Source organism: Xyrauchen texanus, chromosome 30 (genome assembly GCF_025860055.1).
Source record: "Xyrauchen texanus isolate HMW12.3.18 chromosome 30, RBS_HiC_50CHRs, whole genome shotgun sequence".
NCBI lineage: Eukaryota > Metazoa > Chordata > Actinopteri > Cypriniformes > Catostomidae > Xyrauchen > Xyrauchen texanus.
Genome location: NC_068305.1, coordinates 38,764,297 through 38,786,469, shown reverse-complemented (window position 1 = coordinate 38,786,469; position 22,173 = coordinate 38,764,297). Strand labels below are relative to the sequence as shown.

The following is a 22,173-nucleotide window of genomic DNA, read 5'->3' as shown; positions in this document are numbered from 1 at the left end:
TGTCATTTTTTATATTAAATACGTTCTCCTAACCCAGCTTAACAAGCAGAGACATAAATACGGTAAGTAATTAATAGATTGATCCCACAATGTAGACACTGTGGCTCTTAAAATATTGTTTGTCTGAGTGACATGAACAGTGTGCCATAACATTAGCTCAACCAATGGTGTGAGTTTGAGGCAGGATTATCTGTTTGTCCAACCAATAAATGATGCCAGTGCTGCAGAAAGTATGCACTTTAGATTTAAAGACAAATATAAGATTTCTAGACAAAATACTCTTCATGTAAATAATATCTTACCATAGTAGTCGACATTGAACTGCCTCTCCTGTACAACTTCCTGCGTTCCAAAAATACCATTGTTAAAACTGTGATATCAAACAATATAAATTATTTAATTAATATTGTTGCCCGTGCAAAACTCGCTGACTAATGTTAAGGTTATGAGTGTGGTTGCCAGGGCATGCTCTGCACTTCCAATATGATGCAATGGGACATCGACATGTTGATCCCAAAAAAACATGTACCCTGAAATTGACTCAAACTTTCAAGCGCCATCCCCCATCAGACATTTTCACTTATAAAAATAGAGTCCAGGAAAACTTTCTGCAAACTTGCTTCAAATTCGCCCCTCATTATTTTCACATGCAAATGAGCTCTATGGCAAACTATTCATTGTCGCCAAAGGTTTGCTGCAGGCTCACCACTACCGGTGAATCTCAAGCTCATTATGAAAATAATGATTGGGAAATTTACGGCAAGTTTGTGGCAAGTTTGTCACAACTCTAGATTTTTTAGATTTTAAGGGTTTGCATAAATTCAAATGCAGCTACATTTCCCTCTAGCGCCACTGATAGCACCCCTTACAAAAATGGAATTCATGGCAAATTCACCACAAACTTCCCACAAATTCACAACTGATCCTATTCACATGCAAATGAGCTTTGTGGCAAACTTGCGGCAAACACACCACTACCGGTGAAGAGCGGCAAACTTCTGTCAAACATTTGTGGTGAATTAAAAGCTCATTTGCAGTGAAAATAATGAGTGGCAAATCTGCAACAAATATGTGTCAAGTTTACTACTAGTTTCCCAGAACTCTAGATTTTATGTAAGGGCCGTTTCTTGAGCAGCGTCATAGACACATGCTCTAGTCCCATGGAAATCGAAAGTAATCATGTTCATATAAACAATGGTGAGGGCGATTCAAAGGTTGCATTTTCGCTCAAAAAATACTTTTACTCCACTGATGGTTAGGTTTAGGGTTTGGGTTAGGGCATATAGTTAATAAAATATGCATTGCTGTTGACTGTTTTACATCATTTACAATAAAAAAAAAAACTTGGTTTTGGCGCCACTCTATGAACATTCCACCAAATTCAGCCACTGGGGGAAGTGTTTCGAATTTTGGTAAACTCAGACCGATTTCAAAAGCAAAATTTTCAACCTACAGTTGCTGAATTCACAGTGCGAACAGTCTGCCACTTCCTAAAGTGTTCTGAATGGTTTTTAGCATATAAGCTAATGAAAATTCCCATAGGAAAATCCCATGGGGATAATACCATAATGGCCCAAGTCAAAAGAGTCCACCCTTAAATCCCATGGGGACAATACCATAATGGCCCAAGTCAAAAGAGTCCACCCTTGGAGCCTGGGTATCTCAGCGAGTATTGACACTGACTACCACCGCTGGAGTCGCAAGTTCGAATTCAGGGTGTGCTGAGTGACTCCATCCAGGTCTCCTAAGCAACCAAATTGGCCTGGTTGCTAGGGAGGGTAGAGTTACATGGGGTAACCTCCGCATTTTTGCGATTAGTGGTTCTCGCTCTCAATGGGGCATGTGATAAGTTGTGCGTGGATCGCGGAGACTAGCATGAGTCTCCACATGCAGTGAGTTTCCGCGGTGTCATGCACAGTGAGCCACATGATAAGATGCACGGATTGACGTCTCATCTTAGGCAACTGACCCTTGTCCTCCACCACCCAGATTGAGGTGAGTAACCGCGGCACCACGAGGACCTACTAAGTAGTGGGAATCGGGCATTCCAAACTGGGAGAAAAATAAATAAATAAACAAACATTTAATAAAAAGAGATATGGCGTTGCGTCCCTCCTTCAATATAACGCTATGGGATTCTTTTTCAACCTATTTTATGACGTACCGGGCAACAATCCATACATAAGATCACAACACGCTGCTTGATTTGAGTCATCATTCATGTTTGTAGCACAAAATGAGGTGTTCAAAAGTATGAAGTACGAGCAATAGAAATAGTGATGCTTTGCTAATATAAAAATAATATGTATAGGCTAAACTTTAAAAATGCACATGGTTTTCACACAACTCACATTGATTCCAGCTACAATTTTCCACTGGCCGAGAGGTGGGTTCTGAGAGAGTATCAGTTCTTTTGAAACAACTCCTAAAACACCTTGCGCAGAAAGCCACTGTCGAATCATGTTCACTTTGGGATCCTGCTCACAATAAACACACAAAAACAAGTTCAGAAGCATCAAAGCTGGGACCCCTGCTGAAAAGACTAGCTTAGACCAGATTCATGCAGTCTATAGGCTGGTTTATAATGGCTAGAGATGTTTACGTGCTGGTGAAGCTAATGTGGCAACTTCAGTCACACTTCATTGTATAGAAAAAAGATGTAATAAAAGTGAAAGGTGACTGACGTAACATTTTGCCACGGAAGAAAGGAAGTCATAGAGGTTTGGACTGACATGAGGGTAACAGAATTTTCATTTTTTTGGTGAACTATCCCTTTAAGGAACCTACCCTGATGAAAATGTCTATCTTGCCATTGTACGGCTTTCCATCAGGTGTTACAGACACAACCCGAATTTTCACCACCTGCCCAGGCTTGTAGTTGCTCTTGTCGGTCTGGATAAAAATGGACATGCACTTGGGGCTAAAGAGCAACATGGTGGAGTTGGAGAATACTTGATCGGATCCAACAAAGCCCTGAACATTCAGCTGGTATGGATACCAATAACTCATCTCACTGTAAAACACCTGCACAGAGATATACGTACGTAAGTCACCTACTGGTTTTCAATAAGTTCATTGTTTTCATTTGATATTTATTTAATTTATTCAATATTTCCATTTATTTGGTATCTGAAATATCATGCAGTCCCAATACTCACAGGAGGGAGAACCAATCGCATGGTAGAGCCTGTAAAGTCATACAGACATACAGCTTGTTTGAACAGGGAGCAGTGGAATATTGTACAATAATATGGTAAATGGTCTGCACTTATATAGCACCTTTTTAAGCCTTAATGGTATTCAAAGCGCTTTACACTGCGACTCATTCACCCATTCATACACACATTCATACACCAATGGCAGCAGAGCTGCTATGTAAGGTGCTAGCCTGCCATTGGGAGCAACTTGGGGTTCAGTGTCTTGCCCAAGGACACTTTGGCATGTGAAGTCGTGTGGGCCGGGATTCAAACCACAAACCCTGCAATTAGTGGCCGACCCGCTCTACCAACTGAGCCACAGCCACCCCAATAATATAATACAACACAATACAATCTTATATTAACACACCTGCTGGGATGGTGCTCTGTGTCTGAGCCACACTGTTGTTTCCATGAATTAGTTCAGATGTGACATTGATGGGATATTCTGTGAGAATAGTGACTGATAGTGTGGTCGGGACTCCACAGCGCAGAACTTTAGAGACGGATATTAGATAGGACGGATTTTCAATTGGGCTAAAACAGTCAGAAAAGCAAACAATAGCATTAGTAATGAAACATACCGTAATCACCCAAATGCAATACATTAGAAAAACGATAAACCTAACAAGATGTCACCACATTCCACTTACGATTCAATCATAGTTAAAATAAAAATTGTTTATGGAACTGGATTCCCAAATTCTCTCATTCTCATTTTTTCTACTAAAGTTTCACAGAAGCTAGAGAAGCTACATAATAAGACAGATGAGCCACAGAGAACATAGTCAAAGCTACAAAACAGGAAAAAGAAAAAGAACAAATAATTTCCATGAACCAAACACCCCAAAAAAGGATGAGAGATAAACAGGTTAATTGAATGGAATGGGAGGGTAAACAAACCTTGGTGTGCTTGGAGTCCCACTGCAAACTAGTAAAAATCCCAGGACACCAAAGACTTGAAGCCACTCCATTTGAAGGTGCCAAACTCCAGTGAAATCACAGTTACTGAACAACTGAGACTAACAGGTGCTTTTAAAGATACGTTTTAGACACCTGATCCTTCATCACTCCACCAACACTCCTGAGGGAATAACAAGCCATTCACATGAAACTGAGGGACTTACAGAAGGCATTAGATAAAGATAACAAGAAGGAGAAATCAATTCATTCATATGTATTAAATGGTAGATAATAGGGGAATTACATTTTCAGAAGTTCATTTTAAGATAAAGGCAATTTCATTGCTTGGCCATTGTAGCAGGGCAGATAAAATTGTCTGAATGAGATATTTTGATGGTTACATTCATTGAAATAGTTCAAACAGTATTATAAAAATTCAAAGTGCAGCCATCCAGTTTCTTAACCCCATGCATTATAGCTGAACGCAGTGGTGATGACATAGATGTGGACATCTGGCATTTGAATGCCACTTGACACAAAAATGATGTAGTTTGTTTCATATTTTCAACACATACTGTTATACATCCCCAAATGCAGAAAAAGTTGGGATAATTTGGAAAATGCTAATAAAAAATACACAATGGAGTGATTTTAAATTATATTCACCCTGTGCTTTATTGAAAGCACCACAACACCATAAGTTTTACCTTGTGAATAGTTTTTTGCTTTTGACACTAATTTAAAATCGGAAGATTGCTACACGCTCAAAAAAGTTGGGACAGTTGAGTGTTTACCACTATGAAACATCACATTTCTTCTAATAACACTTATTAAGCATTTGGGCACTGAAGACACAAGTTTGTTAAGTTTACCAAGCAGAATTTTCCCTTTGTCATCCAATATGCAGGTCTTCGGTTTCTGTTTTTCAGTGTGTTTCTGTCTTTCCAAAAAGTGTTAAAAGAAATTTCGGACCACAAAACACGATTCCAATGTTCTAATTGCCCCGTCACTTCTGTACAGTGTTGATGTATGGCTTTTGCTTTACATAGTAAAGACTTAACTTGTATATGTGGATGCAGCATCGAATGGTGTTGACTGACAAAGGTTTACCAATGTATTCTTGAGCCCATGTTCATGATATCCATTGCAGATGCATAATGGTTTTTAACACAGTGAAAGTGGGGGGGTTCGCGTGAAATGAGCACAAAGCGATCATCAGCTGTGTTCCGCAACTGCTTTCGGGTCTTTGAATAACGTATAACATGCGAGTAAGGGCAGCCGGTGGACTTTTTGGTGCCCTCCTAGGGTAAGATGATGCCCCCCTAGGGAGTTGGTGCCCTATGCAGACTGCGTAGTCTACTTATTGGGAGGGGCGGTACTGATTAGAAGAAATGTGATGTTACACAGTTGTAAACACTCAAGTGTCCCAACTGTTTTGGAGCACGTTAGTGTTTTTATTAGCATTTTTCATACTTTTTGTTTTGGAGCTGTAATAAATTACTTCAAAAAAGCACTTTTGAAAATTGAGCATTATATACTTCTCACCTAAATGTATTAATAGAGTTGAAATTATCAACTCTTATTAAAGTTATTTATTATTATAATTATTAAAGTTTTCATGATACCCTTTAAAAAAGCAATATGTGCCAGAAAGTAGTGCAATTAGTAAACGGTTTCGAAATATGAACATTATCACAGGTCCTATTCCAATGTGTAGGCTACTGTAATAAAACTATACATTATTTAAATATTTATCATTCAATAGTGTAATGTTATAACAACGAACGTAGTTTATAAATGTTACCTAATAAAAAGATTATAAAAAAGTATACCGTAATGAGAAATCGAGTCGTTTCCCGCAAAAAAATCAAAAATGCCGACAGAGGTCGCTGTTTAAACGGACAAAGACACGTCACACGTACATTACGTATGACGCAACGGCGAGAGCTCAGAGCGTCGTCCTGCACGCACGGGAGAATGACAACATTACGAGCTTTCACGTGCTATGATCTCTTTAAATTCAACAATATGTGGATTATATACTTATATAAACTTAACCAATAACACCGATAAATTCCCTTACAAAAACACGTGGTATTTACAAGAATACATTGGTTCTAGGATGCAACATATCCAACTAGCATGGTACTTTTGTTAGTATGCTGTAACAGAGTTGCATTATATTATTGATTATGATCTGAATATTGATTGAATGTTTATTATTATGAATTTTTATGGCATGCCATCTTTATCAGTGTGTATAATCTTATCACTAACAACCAGTGTTGGGTAAATTAACAATAGACATTTAATTTCTTTTAATTCACAATCTTTCGTCTATGTTTCATATATGTTTCCGATTACTAGTTTTTATAATAATTTTAGAAAATTGGTTAATAAATAATGTAAACCAAAATGGACCATTTCAGCAAATTTATTCAAAAGAACTGTTTCGAATGATTAGCAAAAAATCTAATATCACCATGTTGTGTGAGAAAGTGTAATACTACACATGCTCCATTAAAGAGCAATATCTAGGTCTAGGTGATTCAATATTTTCAAGTAGAGTTTACTTAGAAAAATGTATATTCACAATAGACATTTCTATGACTTAAGTAGTTTCCGTGACTAGAAAACACGAATGTAAAATTCGCTAAAATACCAAGTTTTGGAAATATATTTCCATTGGGAAAAAATAAATGTAAATGCTCTCTATAATGAGAATATAGTCTAATGAGGTTAATGGCTGGGACGTTAACTATTGGCTACAATGAAAATAAAAAATGGGATCAGCTTCAAAACCTGCAGTTTCAATGGGAAATACAGTACATCAACACAGGAAAGAACACTTCACTCATCACTCCATTTCATTAGTTCTTCAACAAAAACAATCTGCACAAGCACATTGTGGTTATCACCTTTATTTTGTTACAGAAAATGAGACAAACACAGATACAAATAATGAGTAAGGATCTAAATCATCACGGTTCATCAGCCGCTCTGGTTCAGTGTGTTTCTGTGTCTGTCTTGGTTTGTTCCTTCTTTTCTTTGCCGTCTTCACGGTCGCTGTCACTCTCGCTAGAGCTGCTACTGCTCTCGTCATCATCATCATCATCATCATCATCACGATCGTCATTCTCATTTTCTGTCTGTTCTCTTTGGGCCACGGGTTCCTGCTCCTCTGCTTCGGAGTTCTCTCGTAGTTCCTGCTCTTGAGGAACCTGCTGTTCTTCTTCTTCTTTCTCCTCATCCTCCTCCTCATCCTCCTGCTGCTGTTGTTGTTTCTTCCACATCTTAGCCATAGCCAGCAGTTTGAGGTTAGGCTGATTGGCAGCATCCTCGGGGAAGATGTAATCATAATATTCCTCCCAACCTGCATCCGACTGATGAACAAAAAAGAAGACTGTGTTAGAAATGTTAGAAGAAAAAACAACCACTGTAGAGCACTGAACAGGGTTGGGGAAGCTACTCTGTAACTGTAGTTTGTTAAGCTACTTGTCATTTAAATTAGTTCAAACTATAGTCAAGCTACCCTTGACAAAATATAGTTAGATGCATTATAAGCAACTAATAAAAGTAGCTAACTTCACTGAAGCTATTTAAGGAGCGTGGGCGATATCAACAAAAAATCACGTTTTTTAATATTTTTACTGACAGAAAAACAATAAGGGATACAGCTTTAAACAGCATTTTAAATTTGAACGCAACAATTTAAATAACACAAAGATAGAAAACACAAAAATGAATGCAACTAAAAAAATCCAACACAGGGATGCATTGCAGCATTCGATTCATTGTTGTTTTGTAAAAAATATTGTATTAAATATTATTATTATGCATTTGCATATCACCACAAAAATGACAAAATTAGCACAGTTATCAATGTAGGGACTTTTTTTCAAACCGGTATATTCCAATTAACCATCCATACTAACTGTGTAATGTAGCCAGCTGGTACATGATAGCTGTGCAGTGTGTTAATCTCACTCTCCTGGCCTTAAGAGACCCACTATAGTGACCGAGGCTAGAGGCCATGGCTTTATAGCCTCCTTGTTAGGGTGTCCAACTCCCATGCCGCGTGGATCGCTGGTTTGAATCCCGCTCAGAGCGGGTCAAGTAGGACCAGTGACACTAGCTGCAAATTCAATTATTATGCACTAAAATAATTACAGGCAATTGCACTTATATTATCTATGCCACAAATTACACAAGTATACTATAAATATTTGCGGGTTATCCCTGCAAATAAAAAAAAATTAAAAAACAGCACAAATGTAAAAAAAAAAATATTTAAGCAGTCGTAGAAAATTCAGTCATTTTGGGCTTCAACAAACAGGAAAAAGTACCGCGAAATACTGTTGGGACTCTTTTAGTAGTCCTACCTTTAAGAAATACAATTTTGGATATAAAAATGTAATTCTATTTACTGCCCTCAACAGCCTCAACATAACTGTCTGCATTTCGTGTTGGACATGACAAAATGAAGGACTTGCAGTTCAGTACGTTTTTCATTCATTCAAAACAACCAGATGTTAAAAATCCTTCATTCTCTATCACACCTGGAGTCCCGAGTTCGAATCCAGGGCGTGCTGATTGACTCCAGCCAGGTCTCCTGGGTAACCAAATTGGCCCAGTTGCTAGGGAGGGTGGAGTCTGACGTAGTGTTGTAACTTCAAAGAACCAATTCTTAAGAGTTATTTGTTTGGGAACCGGGTTTAAAGTGGTCACACTATGTTTGTACTGTAGATTGAACAGAACCGACTCATAAGAGTCATTCGTTCGGCAATCAGACTACTGGAATATGAAGTTAAGTAGCACCACTACTTGTAGTTAGTTACTCCCCAACATCAAACAGCACATATGATGATAAACTCTCACCCCGTCTTCTGCCGTGACCTTCCTCCTCTTCTTCACCTTCTCAGGTAGGAGTTTGCGTACTCTTTCATTGTTGGCAAGCGTTCCGAACTCCTCCTCGTAGGTTCTCCAGGACTCCAGGAGCATCAGGCGTTCCTCCTTCTCCTCGCAGCCTTGCAGGCTCTTATTGGCCTCCTCGTAGATCTGTCTGCATCTCTGCAGTCTGTCTTCACTGTCGATGGACAGCTCAAACTGAGAATAGCTGATCCAGACCTGCATATACAATAAGAGGAATCAACTGCTTTGCAAACGTTTGTGTGAAATGGACACACTGTGTTGTCGTTATTTCATGTGCTTACTTTGACATGTTGAGTACGCTGTAACAGTCTCTTGTAAAGTCCTCGTGTGTTATCATATTCTTCTTGCTCGATCTCAAAGTCTATATAAGACTTCCACAGCACCTGAAGTAAACATGGAGTTCAGTTAGTGATACAAAACCATTCAAGGAATAAAGACAGAACTGACTAGTTGTTAGTAAATAAATCTGATGCTCAATGGCTGACCTCTGGCATGTCCAGACGTGGTTGTCCTATGGCCAATTCAAATATAGCTCTGGCCCTTTCTGTGTCTCCCAGGATGGACTCAAGCTCAGCAAACTTGATCCAGGTGGTGCAGTTTTCCGGACTGAACTCAAGATACTTCTCATATAGCTTCCTGCAGCGGTCAAACTCTCTCAGTTGTAGCTCCAACTCGATGTAGCCTTTGAAGAGCTTGTTTTTGGAACACTTTCCGATGGCTGTGCCCTGACAGGAGAGAGGTCAGATGGTCAAAAAATAAATGTGTGTAGTGTTTGATACATATAAATCAGTTTTTAAATGTTTTAGAGACTTACCAGGCCTCGTCTGGCGTTCTGCAAGTTCTTCTGTCGGATTTCAAACTGACCGTATAAAAGCCAAATCTTGGCAAACGTAAACTGCGTACAAACAACAACAACAGCATATAACTAGAAAACAATTACAAATGATTACTTTACAAAAGGTAGCTAAAGAAGCTGGAATCTAATGTATTATAGTTATTGTGTAAAATAAAAACTTTTTCTTTCTTTTCAGGTAGAATTAAGATTAAGATTCAACTTTATTGTCATTGTGCAGAGTACAGGTACAGAGCCAATGACATGCAGTTGTTTTTCACAAAACCTAATGTGTATTGTGTAGTAGTGGATAAAACACTTGAAAAATCATATTTTGTCAACATATTCTCCTCAATATACTACTTCATATATATATATATATTTCATATACTCATTGTATTGTATATTGTGTATTGTATATTGTGTGTATTGTTTACTGTACATTGTATATAATTATTGTGTTGTGTAAGTATGTGTATATTTGATTTGTAAAATGTTTTGTGCAAGTATGTTGTTTACTGTAATTGGTATATGTCTCGTCACTGTCATGACTGCTATGTTGCTCGGAACTGCACACAAGAATTTCACCTACTGTTGCACTTGTGTACATGGTAGTGTGACAATAAAGTGATTTGATTTGATTTGATTTTGTTATTTTCAGATTATTTTCAGAGTGTTTTTTATCTTCTTCAAATCAAGCAAAATCTTGGTTATAAATGTTTAAATGAATTGCATAATATCAACATGAAAATAGCATGTCGTGACTCCTGCTCTGCAGATAAATATCTCAGAGTGATGAGGCCTCTGAGTGAATGTCCAGATAACCTAAAACCAAGAGATTAATCGCCAGAGGACCAGTGCCAAACCACAACATTCATCTGCAAGTTGCTTGCAATTCAAGGTAATAACCACAGATGTCAAGTTCTGTAGTGCAGCTATAAATATAAAAGTAAAACGAGAGAAGAAACGCTTCAATAGAAGGTTCTATGTTAACTTAGTGTTGCACAGTAGACATATACCAGTCATAGCACTACTACGGACTCAAGCTTCATAATACTGGTGGTACCAGTGTTTTTCATTAAATGCAGTTTTTATATATGTTCCAAATGCTTATGCAGTGAGACGCTGATAAGAGAGCAAGCCAGTCAAAACACAACCACCAAAGACCTCCACCTCTGGGGGCCGTTCACGCTGAAGAAGTCCTTCTTTTGACCGCTGTGTTGTGTCTTTGTTTTATCAGCGTCTCGTGCAGTAATGTTGCATTTTTTTACGTGCTTTGTCAATTTAAAAGGAAATTTAACCATTAAAACATCTTGAGATACCAATGTTCTGTTTTATTCATTGCGCTAATGCGTATTGTAGCATTGGAATGAGCATTTTTATCTTAAATTCAATTTAAGCCTTATTTTACCTTCTTGTGTGGTATCAGCTCCAGACATGCCTGGTATACCTGCCTCGTTCTCTCAGGGTCCTGAACATATGGAGGAACCGACCCAATTATATCAAGCACTAAACATCTTTTTTCAGATGAAAATGAATGAACACAGTAGGCTATTGATGTCTATCACACCTTGACTTCCAGTTCCTCATAGAGAGCGTAGTTAATCCACAGGTAGATGTAGCGTCTCCAGTGTCTTTTCTCTTGGATGGGGGGAATGTTTGCTATCGCTCTCTCGTACACATCTCTAACGGTATCTGCATCAGCGTCACTCTCCACCAGACGCAGGTAATCAAACCAGGCATCGTAATTGTGTGGGTTTGCCTATCAACAAGGAAATTTGGTGAATATGTTTAATACTTACAATCACTAGAACAATAGTAACAGAAATCCCACTAAAATGAATGTCTTCTGGATTTTTAACATACCTTGACTTCCTCCTCGTACTGAAACCTCCGTTTGCTGACGATCACATCTTCGATTCCTCTCCTGTCTCCAAATCTCTTCTCAAACACGGTGTAGTTCTTGAACAGCTCCTGGGCTTGCTGTTTGGGGATTCGGTCCAAAGCGTATTTATAGATGACCCGAACTCTCTCAAACTGAAAAGACACAGAGTGAACGGTCACGTGCGAACAGGAAAACAATAGAAGGGTCTTGTGTTTTCTGAGTAACATGAACGCAGGACGTCGTACCTCTTTCTGTTTCTCCTCGAACCTGGCAAAAGCCACATAGAGGTTCTCGCTGATGTTATCTTCACCGAAAAACTCCACAGCTCGCTCGAACACTTTCCTCCCGAGAGCGATGTAGCCATGCTTCTCTTCAAAGTGAGCATACTTGATCCAGTTCTTCACTTCAGGATGAACCATCACAAGTGCAAACACTGTTAAGGAACGTAACTATCTCTCAAGTGAGAAACTCTTGTAATTTTAAAAGCTTAAAGGAATGTTCCGAGTTTAATACAGGTTAAGCTAAATTGGCAGCATTTGTCGCATTATGTTGATTACCACAAAATATTTTCGACTCGTCTCTCGTTTATATAAAGCTACATTTGTGGGCACAGTACTAAGGTACTTTAAACCTTATCGGTGTAAACTTATATCCAATTTTAATTTGTTGCAATGATGACGTACCACTGGTAAATCCTCTAAGCAATTTTATCCCACTAATATCATGTAGAACAGAGATTTCATCACACTAAGATGATATTAACACATACAGTACTGTGCAAAAGGCTCATAAAATGTTTCACAAAAGCATTTGTCTTAAGATGGTTATTTATATCTTCAGCATTAGTGTCAAACTCCCAAATATTACTTTTTTTTAATAAATAGAAAAGATTAGAATAGAAGAATAGGGAGCCCTGCAACAGATGTCATGTTCCCCACAGAGTCGCCACGGAACATCATGTCAGTCTGAGATTACATAAAGAGACAGAAGCAACTGAGACAGCCGAAATAGACAGAAGAACTGTGGAGAATTCTCCAAGAAGCTTGGAACATCCTATCTGCCAACAACCAATAAAAACTGTGTCCAGGTGTACCTAGGAGAATTGGTGTTATTTTAAAGGCAAAGGTGGTCACATCGAATATTGATTCATCTTTTTTATGTTTACTGGACTTTGTATGACATTAAGTGATAAATGAAAACTATTTATGTCAATATTTTTAAAGACATTCTCACTATGCAACATTTTTCACAAGTGCCTAAAATGCTTATTTATTTTTATTGTAGTCTAATGATTATTTCATTATTGTGTCAAAAAGCAGAAATAAAGTAATTAAAAATAAATTATGAACATTGATTATCAGACATTTAAAGGGGACCTATTATGCAAAATTCACTTTTTCATGCTGTTTGTACATAAATGTGAGTCGGCAGTGCGTGTACACAACCACCCTACAATGTTAAAAGTCCACCCACTCCCCTTACTTATATTTCTATTAATCAAAAACAGTGTCAAAATGAACGGATTTTGTTTCTGCTCTAAAGTGACGTTAGAGCTGGCCTCGCCCACGACTGGTGACGGACACCACCCTATTATCATATATTCTCCCCTGAGTGATCTGCAGACATTCTGCCATTTTTTTCCCATGCTGGAGCAGATACAGTGAGAAGAAAAATGTCTCAGCTTTGTAAGTGTAATAAGTGTTCTGTTGTTGGCTGTAAAAGTGAACATAAGAGTCTTCATCTACTCCCGGCATCAGAGCCACTGAAGACGCAGTGGACAAGTTTTGTTTTTGAAGGAAATATGCCACAAAAATGAATGTATGATAGTGTAAATAATTTTACCGGTGTGTACCGGTGACTGCTTTGTGAATGAGTCTCAGTATAAAACGGGATGTTTGCATATCGCCTTTCCGAATGTGCTTGTTAGCCGATTCCATGGCGAATGCAGCTAAAGTTACCATTGTCTCGGACTGTATTCACGGAGACCAGAACTATGTCGTGGGTGGGGAGCAGCAGCTCATTTGCATTTAAAGAGACACTCACGTAAACAGCGTTTTTGATTCCACCCAAAAAGAGGCATTTACAACATAGTATAATAATGATCTGTGGGGTATTTTGAGCTGAAACTTCACAGACACATTCTGGGGACACCTGAGACTTATATTACGTCTTATAAAAAGGGGCATAATAGGTCTCCCTTCTTTTCCTAAAAAAAAGCAAAAACTAGTTAACTGGGGCAAATTGTTGGAGGATTTATATGCAGAAATGTGAAGCTTTTAATTTCATAAAAGCACTTACATTAATTTTTCTGTTAAAATATGTGTATTACTTGAGCTGTAAAGTTAAAAGCTATGTAAAAGGATATAATTCTCATAGATGCTGCGGGCTTTGTCAACTTCCTTGTAGCGTAGCTCAAAGTTGATGTATGAGTGCCAGGCCTGTTCCTCCGGCTCCCACTCCATCCAGCGTTCAAACACCTGTCTGCAGCCTGCAACGTTACCCAACATCTCCTCCATATACGTGTACTTGTACCTGGATGATAAACAAACAATCAATCGGGACTCAGAGAAAGAAAGAGAGTGTTGATTGAACGTTCTCGGAGTACGTTATCATCAATATGATTATACAGAAATGAGTAAGAGGTACCAGAACTGATTGACGCGAGGAAGGATGGTGATGGCTCGGTCCCAGATGTTGCGAGAGTGATTCACCTGCCGGTTCTTCATTTCCATCTCTGCATACTTCAGCCAAAGTGTGATATTGCGATGATCCACATCCAGCGCTCGCTCGTAGATGGAACGAGCCCTGTGGAGAGGAGGGGACCGTTAACAAAACTCTTCCACACTGATTCCTTCATTAGACTCTGATAACAGCACAGTACTGAACAGAAGCTCACCTCTGGATCTCTTTCAGGCTCTCCTCCCATTGTGCGTACTTGATCCAGTTACTGATAACTGTTCTGTTCTTCCTGATGTTGTCTTCAAAACCCTGTATTGAAATGACAGAAGGTTAGTACATGTACCAAAGTAATACCAAGCTTTTTAACATATACCATGGTATAAATACCATCATTAACTAGTTTTTTTCTTCTTCTGTAAAGCTGCTTTTAAATGATTACAGTATTGTTTTTGTTAGTACCACGGTAATACCATGTTATTAGACTATGGTATTTTGCCAAGATTTCTTTTTCTGTAAAACTGCTTTGAAACTGTTGTATTGTGAAGAGTGCTACACAAACATTTTTTAGATGTACCACGGTAATATCATTTTGCTTTTACATGTTCCAAGACACTGTCATGTTTTTGGATATATACCATGACAATAATATGTTTCATGATTACATGTACTATGCACTGGACATGTTCCATGGCAAGATCCTATTTTTGTGCATATGTCACTATATACCGTGTTTTTTGGACATGTTATTGTACAAGGTGATGCCATGTTTTTGCACATGTATCACAGAAATACCAGGTTTCTGGACCTTTACAATGGTAACACCATGGTTTTTTTGGACATGCACTACAGTATTGTTTTTTTACATGTTCAATAATAGTACAATATTTTTTACATGTACCATAGAAATAAATGTTTTACCTTTACCGCATTAAGGTAAAGTTCTTTTAACACCTGTGTGACCTTTGGGATACTTTTGTCTTTTTCGATCATTTTGGCTGTGTTAACCCTTGTGCATCCTTGTGGACATTTTTGGCTTTTTCAGTTTTGTTTTTTTGATAAATTTGTCTGTGTTAATGCTAACTGCATAAAATTTTCCACAGGTGTGAATTTTTATTGGAATTTTAATATTTCACCCTATTTTCTTTAAAAAAATAATTTTTGCACTAGTTACACAAAATACTCCCTCTTAGCGTCGTTTTGGACAAAAATGGCACATTGAAACCCATTAAAACTGCGATTTTTAATCCCAGTGCCATTTAACTATAAAATTATGCAATCTTGTTTAACATGCTTTCATTATGTTGGCAAGGCTTCAAAATTTACATTTTAAATATTTTTTACCAGATCGTGCCATTTTTTCAGGTTTGGCATATCATCGCTTTTGTTGTTGTTTTCTGCTGTTTTTGGCTTATGCATATTATAGAGCCAATTAGATACATTATGAATATATAATTGTGTGAGTGTGTTGGTATGGATTTCAGAGTGTGGTTTGTATGTGTCTGAGGCTCTAATAATAAAAATAAAACAAATTCTGTTTAGCATTTATTAAATTGAAAATAATTATAATTATTAGATTTTTTATAAAAAACAACAGTGGCATTATGTAAACAAACCGGCGTTTAAAGTGTTAAAATTCTGAAAATAAATGAATGTTTGGTAATTATGATTAGAACTGATGCTGGTTAAAATATAAGTCAGTGAAAGTAGAAAAAATATTATTCTATAATATTTTTATGACACTTTTTGACATGGCCATTTTTGTCCATTATGGACCTAAGTGGTAGCTTTTTTTTAAATCTGATACTGCATAAAAAATATGAAAGCATCAAAATGAATGTTGTTGTTAATCATTGACATATCTGAGGCTCTAATAATCAAAAAAAATTTGAAAATTAAATTGAAAATAATTACTATTTTTAATTTTTTCCTAAAAAAAACAACAGTGGCATTATGTAAACCAACCAGCGTTTAAAGGGTTAAAATTCTAAAAATGAATGAATGTTTGGTCATTATGATTAGTGCTGATGCTGGTTAAAAAAATTATGTCAGTGAAAGTGGAAAAAAATATAAATCTATAATATTTTTATGACAGTTTTTGGACATGGCCATTTTTGTCCATAATGAACCTATGTGTAACTTTTTTTTAATTGATGCACAAGGGTTAATACCAACAGCATGCATTTTGCCAAAGGTGTGTATTTTTGGGGAAATTTTTATATTTCCACCTCAGTTCCTATAATACATCTATTTTCCACCAGATGGTGCCATTTTTCTCATGTTTAGCCTATGGAGCAAATACATGCTTTCCCCCTATTTTCTGTTTGCAGTATTTTAAAGCACTGCAGGCTAATTTAATTAATGATGCAGCTAAAATTGTGTGGGTGGTATGGATTTCATAGTGTGTTTTGCATGTGTGTATTGAAAAATGTGTGCATGTGTGTAAAAAACAACAGTGGCATTATGTGAATAAACTGGCATTTAAAGGGTTAAAATCCTTGGGGGTCCATATACCTTGGTAATACCATTGTAATTTGATTTGTTTTTTGCAGGAACCATGATAATACATTTTTTTTTGGACATACATACACCAAGTAATTAATACAGTGTTTTTTTTTTTGGACATGTGCCATAGCAATACATTGCTTTTTCTGTATATGTAGCCTGGTAATTTTGGACAATACCATGTTTTGGACATAACACAGGCAACACCATGTTTTTGACTATGGCTTTTCCATTGTTTAGAACATGTGCAGTGATAATACTATGATATTCTTTGAATTTAAGTGGTACATGAAGGTGGCATTCTTCATTTACTTAATAATATCCAAATACCATAGTATTAACATCTGCCCAATACACCACAGTACGTTTTGTTACGGATGTCGTGCACCATTCTGATCACATACCTTCCTCTTCCTCAGTTTATAGTCATTGAGCTCTTCTTCATCAGTGATCTTCTGTTTGGGTGGAGGAGGCAGAAGCTCGAGCTCTCTCTCTTTCGCCTCTCTGAGCAGCTGCTCTGCGGTGATCTGCACCTCTGCCGGAGCTTTGTTCTTTACCTGAAAACATTCATACGACGTTAACACATTAAAATGGTTTTAATTACATAAATACCGATGTAAGTGTATATTCTGTGTTTACAGAGAAAAATACAACTGCATCACATTGTTTACATGCTAATGCTAACTCATAAACACTCGTTTTTTTGCCTTTGCCACTTTCGGGATCCTCTGTTTGCCCGCTGCTGTGGACGCCATGGTTATTAAACTCTGAAGACTTTAATATAACACGACTATAGCTGTTTATTTCAAGTTAATGAACTTTAATAAAGCGTTAAAACACTAGAGCCGTTTCACTAGCGTGTGTCGAGCGGCGCGCCTGTCGTGACGTCTGTGACGTTTTACGCAGCTACGTCACCGAGTCACGTCACCATGGTTACAGGACGCTTGCTCACGGTTAGTTTAGCTTTTTGTTGACAGTTCAGGAGAAATTTACAGTTTTGAAAACACCAGTCCACGAAAGGTCGGTTTAATTAATTTCTTGTGTTTTTATATTAATAAGTAATTTGTCTCAGTGAAAGGCAATGCATATTTACTATCTATCTTATCATTTATTTTTGTCTCGAAATCCTTGCATGTGCTTTGTTATTCAGATTACATTTGAAACACATTGGTGGAAACTAATTATGAATTTTACCCAACATATTTCTGAAAATAAATGGGCAACTGTATGGTTATTTAGAAAACATATTTAGCCATCTAAATCGTCTGTTATCTACAGTGTTGTGTGTAATGCATTACTAAGTAATTCATTACAGGAATGCATTTACTTTTTCAGTGAAAAAAGTAAAGTAAGGGATTACTCTTACATTTTCAGTAATTTAATTACAGTTTCTTCAGATGTAATTGTGTTAAATACTGTATAATGTACAATTCTATAAAACAATAATGAATTTAAAATCAAAATGTAACGTTGAATGTTAAAATTTACGTTTTCTAATTTAACGCTGCCCCCTTAAATTCTTTGGTCATGCAGTTTACGAATAATTTATTTGATTTTGTACGATTTATTTGAAAGAATTAAAAGAACAATTTCATGTCTATCCTTATATTTTTCATCTGGTCGAGGCTAATAAGGGTTTTAGAAAGTAATTAGTAATAAGTAAAGCAATTACTGTTCAGAAAGAGTAATTAGTACAGTAATGAAATTACACTGTAGAAGATGTCATTAGTAGTTAGTAATTAATTACTTTTTAGAGTAACTTACCCAACACTGGTTGTCTACAGTAAGACTATAAGAACTAGTATATCTGCCAAAAGGCTGGAAACACTTGATTGAATGTATGCTAGCTGATTGTTATGATCTTAAAATTAAATACTACAGGCTTAAAGGAATATTCCGGGCTCATTCGACAGTGTTTGTGGCATGTTGATTACCACAAAAGATAATTTCTGTTGTAGGCCCCATTGGACCTTTGGGCCCCTAGAATCGTTCCCACCTTTCACCCCACTAGCTACGGCCCTGCTTACAATGGATGTCAATGGGGCCAATTACTTTCTACTGTAAAGAAAGTGGCCACTTTGACAAATACAAGATAGTTTTGATCAATGCATAATTTCAATACTCCGATTCGTGTTTTTCCCCCATAGTTTTAATAATTTTAATACTATTCTAAAATAATAAAGAATGAACAGGTATGTCCAAAAATTGGACTTGTAGAGTAGATTTTGTTAAATTTGTACAGCTGTTGAACAATTTCAGTCTGTATCTTTTTCATCTATATCTATTTTATTATTTTTCTCAGATTTAATATGAGCTCCATCACCTCTTCAGCTGGTAAAGTTGAAAGTGTGACAGCCAGAAGAACTGAATCCTCAGACGCTGAAGAGATCAATAATCTGATCAGCCCATCATCTGTTGCTGTGTTTGGAAGAGTCAATGTTATTCACCTTCTGTAAGTAGCAGGTGTCATAGTGTTTCATATGGGACTCTGAAAATCAAAAATATTTGTATTGTTTTATTATTACAAATTTTACTTTGTATCTTAAGTAGTCATTGTTGTAAATAAAATAAATATGTAAAATATAAATATATCATATATAGTCTGGAAGAAAAGCCTACAAGAAACTTTACTGTTTTTTTTACTGGTTCCCAGAAAAAAAAACCCAGAAGCATCCCAAATCATACAAATATTTTTTTATTGTCTCTTTACAGTGAGAAAGCAAATTTAGCGGTGACCCTGAGCACAACACAGAATAAAGTGCTTGCTCATGCGGCTTTCTCCGACCACCCCATGGTAGAGCTGGTCGATCCAGCATGCTGGGAGAATGTACTTCAGAATGACTTCAAAGTATAGACATTCACCATAGGCAAAGCAACCCAACCATGATGTCTATTCATTTCTAACATGCCTTCTTTGTTTTTAACGTTCTATCTGCTTTTCCAGCCCCTGAATACTCTTTTCCTGCATCTGTTTGTGGCTCAGCCTGGTTTTTCCATAGGGGGCGCCAAAGAGATAGTGAGGTACAGGGTTACAGTACTGCTATTTTTTTTTAAGAGTTCATTTCTGTGCATTTGGTTATCAATGTGATAATGAGGGTGAATCTTATTCAAAGTTTCCTATTAATTTCATAATATAGTTTTATGCAGTACAAATTGTATTTACTGATAGCAATGCCTTACTGCGGCATTTCAATCATGCTATATAAAAAAATCCAAAGATCTCATGATCAATGATTTATATTTCCTCCAATGCAACTTTTAGAACGGTCTTCAATACCATCATTGAGCTGGAATACATCTGCCTTATGACTCCCTACAGAGGCACGCTTGGTAGGAAATAAATTGGAATCAGTGACATTACGTTGTATTCTTAACATTGTTGGCACACATTTTAAGGCATTTTGTTTATCATAATTTTTCATGTCAGAGCCAGCGCTGGAGAAGATCTTTGAACCCATGACGTCTGTTGAGGAGGATGTTCAGTTTTCAGCCTACGTTTGTCATCGACACAACCACTGCCCTTGGCTTAACGTTCGCAGAGCCAGGTTAAACAACAGCTCTTGCTCACTCGTGTCTGGGTCATATTTCACCTCAAAATCATGCCAAAAATAGAAAGAAATAAGAAATATACGTTGCATAAAGAAAATGAAGCCTATTGTCAGGACCATAAATGTTTGTTTGTATGGCAGTTTCATTATTTTCACGACAATTATGCATATTTTACCCCCAAATACTCATTATTGTAATGCAAAATAATAATTATAATTTTAATAACAAAGTATATCATGATTAAATTTGCTGTATTTGTTGTACTTGTACTACCTTTAGTTTGTGCTGTAAAAATCACTGTATTTTTCATCATCAACAGATAAAATATTGTATTACAGTGACAAGAATCAAATGAGAATCATCGCTAAAAATAATGAGAATCAAATAAATATATATATAATTTCTTATTTTCATCTTTTGGATGGGGTGAAACTTGAACCAGACATGATTGTACACAGTCTACATAAACAAAACAGTTTTTTGTTCAAAAACATCATTCAAAAATGTTTTCCACGGTGATGTACTAAAATCCCAGTGCAATAACTTTACATCCTTCAGAGTGGAAGATCACGATGACATCATGCACATATTTGGAGATCAGATCACGTCACTGGTGGAATCCCATGGGCCGTACTTCCTGTCTGAACTAATCGAGACTCAAGACGAGGAGAATCATGCAGCTGTTTGTGAAGTTAGTCATGTTTATTATCATTCCTTGAATGTTCACAGATTTCAATGACGTGTACAAATGGAAAATTAGCATCACTAGAGGACAATTTTGCTCAGATGTTGCTATTTCATCTCTCAAATCTATCTATCTATCTATCTATCTATCTATCTATCTATCTATCTATCTATCTATCTATCTATCTATCTATCTATCTGTCTGTCTGTCTGTCTGTCTGTCTGTCTGTCTGTCTGTCTGTCTGTCTGTCTGTCTGTCTATCTATCTATCTGTCTGTCTGTCTGTCTGTCTACCAACCTACCTGTCTGTCTGTCTGTCTACCAACCAACCAACCAACCAACCTAACTATTTATCTATCTATCTATCTGTCTGCCTGTCTGTCTGTCTGTCTGTCTGTCTGTCTGTCTATCTATCTATCTGTCTGTCTGTCTGTCTGTCTGTCTACCAACCAACCAACCAACCAACCTAACTATTTATCTATCTATCTATCTGTCTGCCTGTCTGTCTGTCTGTCTGTCTGTCTGTCTGTCTATCTATCTATTTATCTGTCTGTCTGTCTACCAACCTACCTACCTACCTGTCTGTCTGTCTGTCTGTCTACCAACCAACCAACCAACCAGCCTGCCTGCCTGCCTGCCTGTCTGTCTGTCTGTCTGTCTGTCTGTCTGTCTATCTATCTATCTATCTCTGTCCGTCCGTCCATCTACCGTTTTTCATTTAATGCTCAAATTTTTTTACTATATCATTAGGTCAATGTATTTCAAATCCACAGACTCTTTATGCAAAGTGGGAAAGAAATCGTGTTTTCTGAGGAATGACGGGCTGACAGATTGGCTCCTCCCTCCCCTGCGGTGCATGCTGACATGTGTTCATGCGACATATGGCTGATGAGAGCTCATGCCCTGCCAAGACATACTCACACTGAACATATTGTGTCCAGACATCTGTAGCGGTTTTGCCTTTTGTCTAAAAGGCCCATCCATTAAGCAGGAGTACTGTACTACATCGC

General features: G+C 37.2%; 3 protein-coding genes across 3 annotated transcripts in view; 1 reads left to right on the top strand and 2 right to left on the bottom strand.

Annotated features, from left to right (window-relative positions):
• Positions 1 to 3,861, bottom strand: part of cd109 (CD109 molecule) — a 29,892-nt gene extending 26,031 nt beyond the window's left edge. The window contains exons 1-6 of the mRNA XM_052098533.1: positions 3,851 to 3,861; positions 3,568 to 3,734; positions 3,159 to 3,187; positions 2,788 to 3,024; positions 2,352 to 2,477; positions 303 to 342 (exon numbers count right to left, since the gene is read on the bottom strand). Of these exons, the coding sequence (XP_051954493.1) occupies positions 303 to 342; positions 2,352 to 2,477; positions 2,788 to 3,024; positions 3,159 to 3,187; positions 3,568 to 3,734; positions 3,851 to 3,861 (610 nt within the window). The remainder of the gene's footprint in view (positions 1 to 302; positions 343 to 2,351; positions 2,478 to 2,787; positions 3,025 to 3,158; positions 3,188 to 3,567; positions 3,735 to 3,850) is intronic.
• A 3,125-nt stretch (positions 3,862 to 6,986) lies between these two features.
• crnkl1 (crooked neck pre-mRNA splicing factor 1) lies at positions 6,987 to 17,806 on the bottom strand. The gene is made up of 14 exons (XM_052098722.1): positions 17,638 to 17,806; positions 17,335 to 17,487; positions 14,646 to 14,737; positions 14,396 to 14,554; positions 14,115 to 14,281; positions 11,995 to 12,173; positions 11,731 to 11,901; positions 11,435 to 11,626; positions 11,276 to 11,335; positions 9,847 to 9,927; positions 9,518 to 9,757; positions 9,314 to 9,415; positions 8,979 to 9,227; positions 6,987 to 7,483 (listed from the first exon to the last, which is right to left on the bottom strand). Exons 1-14 carry the CDS (start codon positions 17,683 to 17,685, stop codon positions 7,106 to 7,108), a joined length of 2,271 nt encoding a protein of 756 aa, XP_051954682.1. The 5' UTR covers positions 17,686 to 17,806; the 3' UTR covers positions 6,987 to 7,105.
• Positions 17,807 to 17,866: 60 nt separating this feature from the next.
• Positions 17,867 to 22,173, top strand: part of cfap61 (cilia and flagella associated protein 61) — a 45,295-nt gene continuing 40,988 nt past the window's right edge. Inside the window, exons 1-7 of the mRNA XM_052099120.1 lie at positions 17,867 to 17,950; positions 19,233 to 19,382; positions 19,643 to 19,778; positions 19,875 to 19,951; positions 20,193 to 20,260; positions 20,358 to 20,475; positions 21,038 to 21,170. Coding sequence (XP_051955080.1) covers positions 19,240 to 19,382; positions 19,643 to 19,778; positions 19,875 to 19,951; positions 20,193 to 20,260; positions 20,358 to 20,475; positions 21,038 to 21,170 — 675 coding nt within the window. The 5' untranslated portion in view covers positions 17,867 to 17,950; positions 19,233 to 19,239. The remainder of the gene's footprint in view (positions 17,951 to 19,232; positions 19,383 to 19,642; positions 19,779 to 19,874; positions 19,952 to 20,192; positions 20,261 to 20,357; positions 20,476 to 21,037; positions 21,171 to 22,173) is intronic.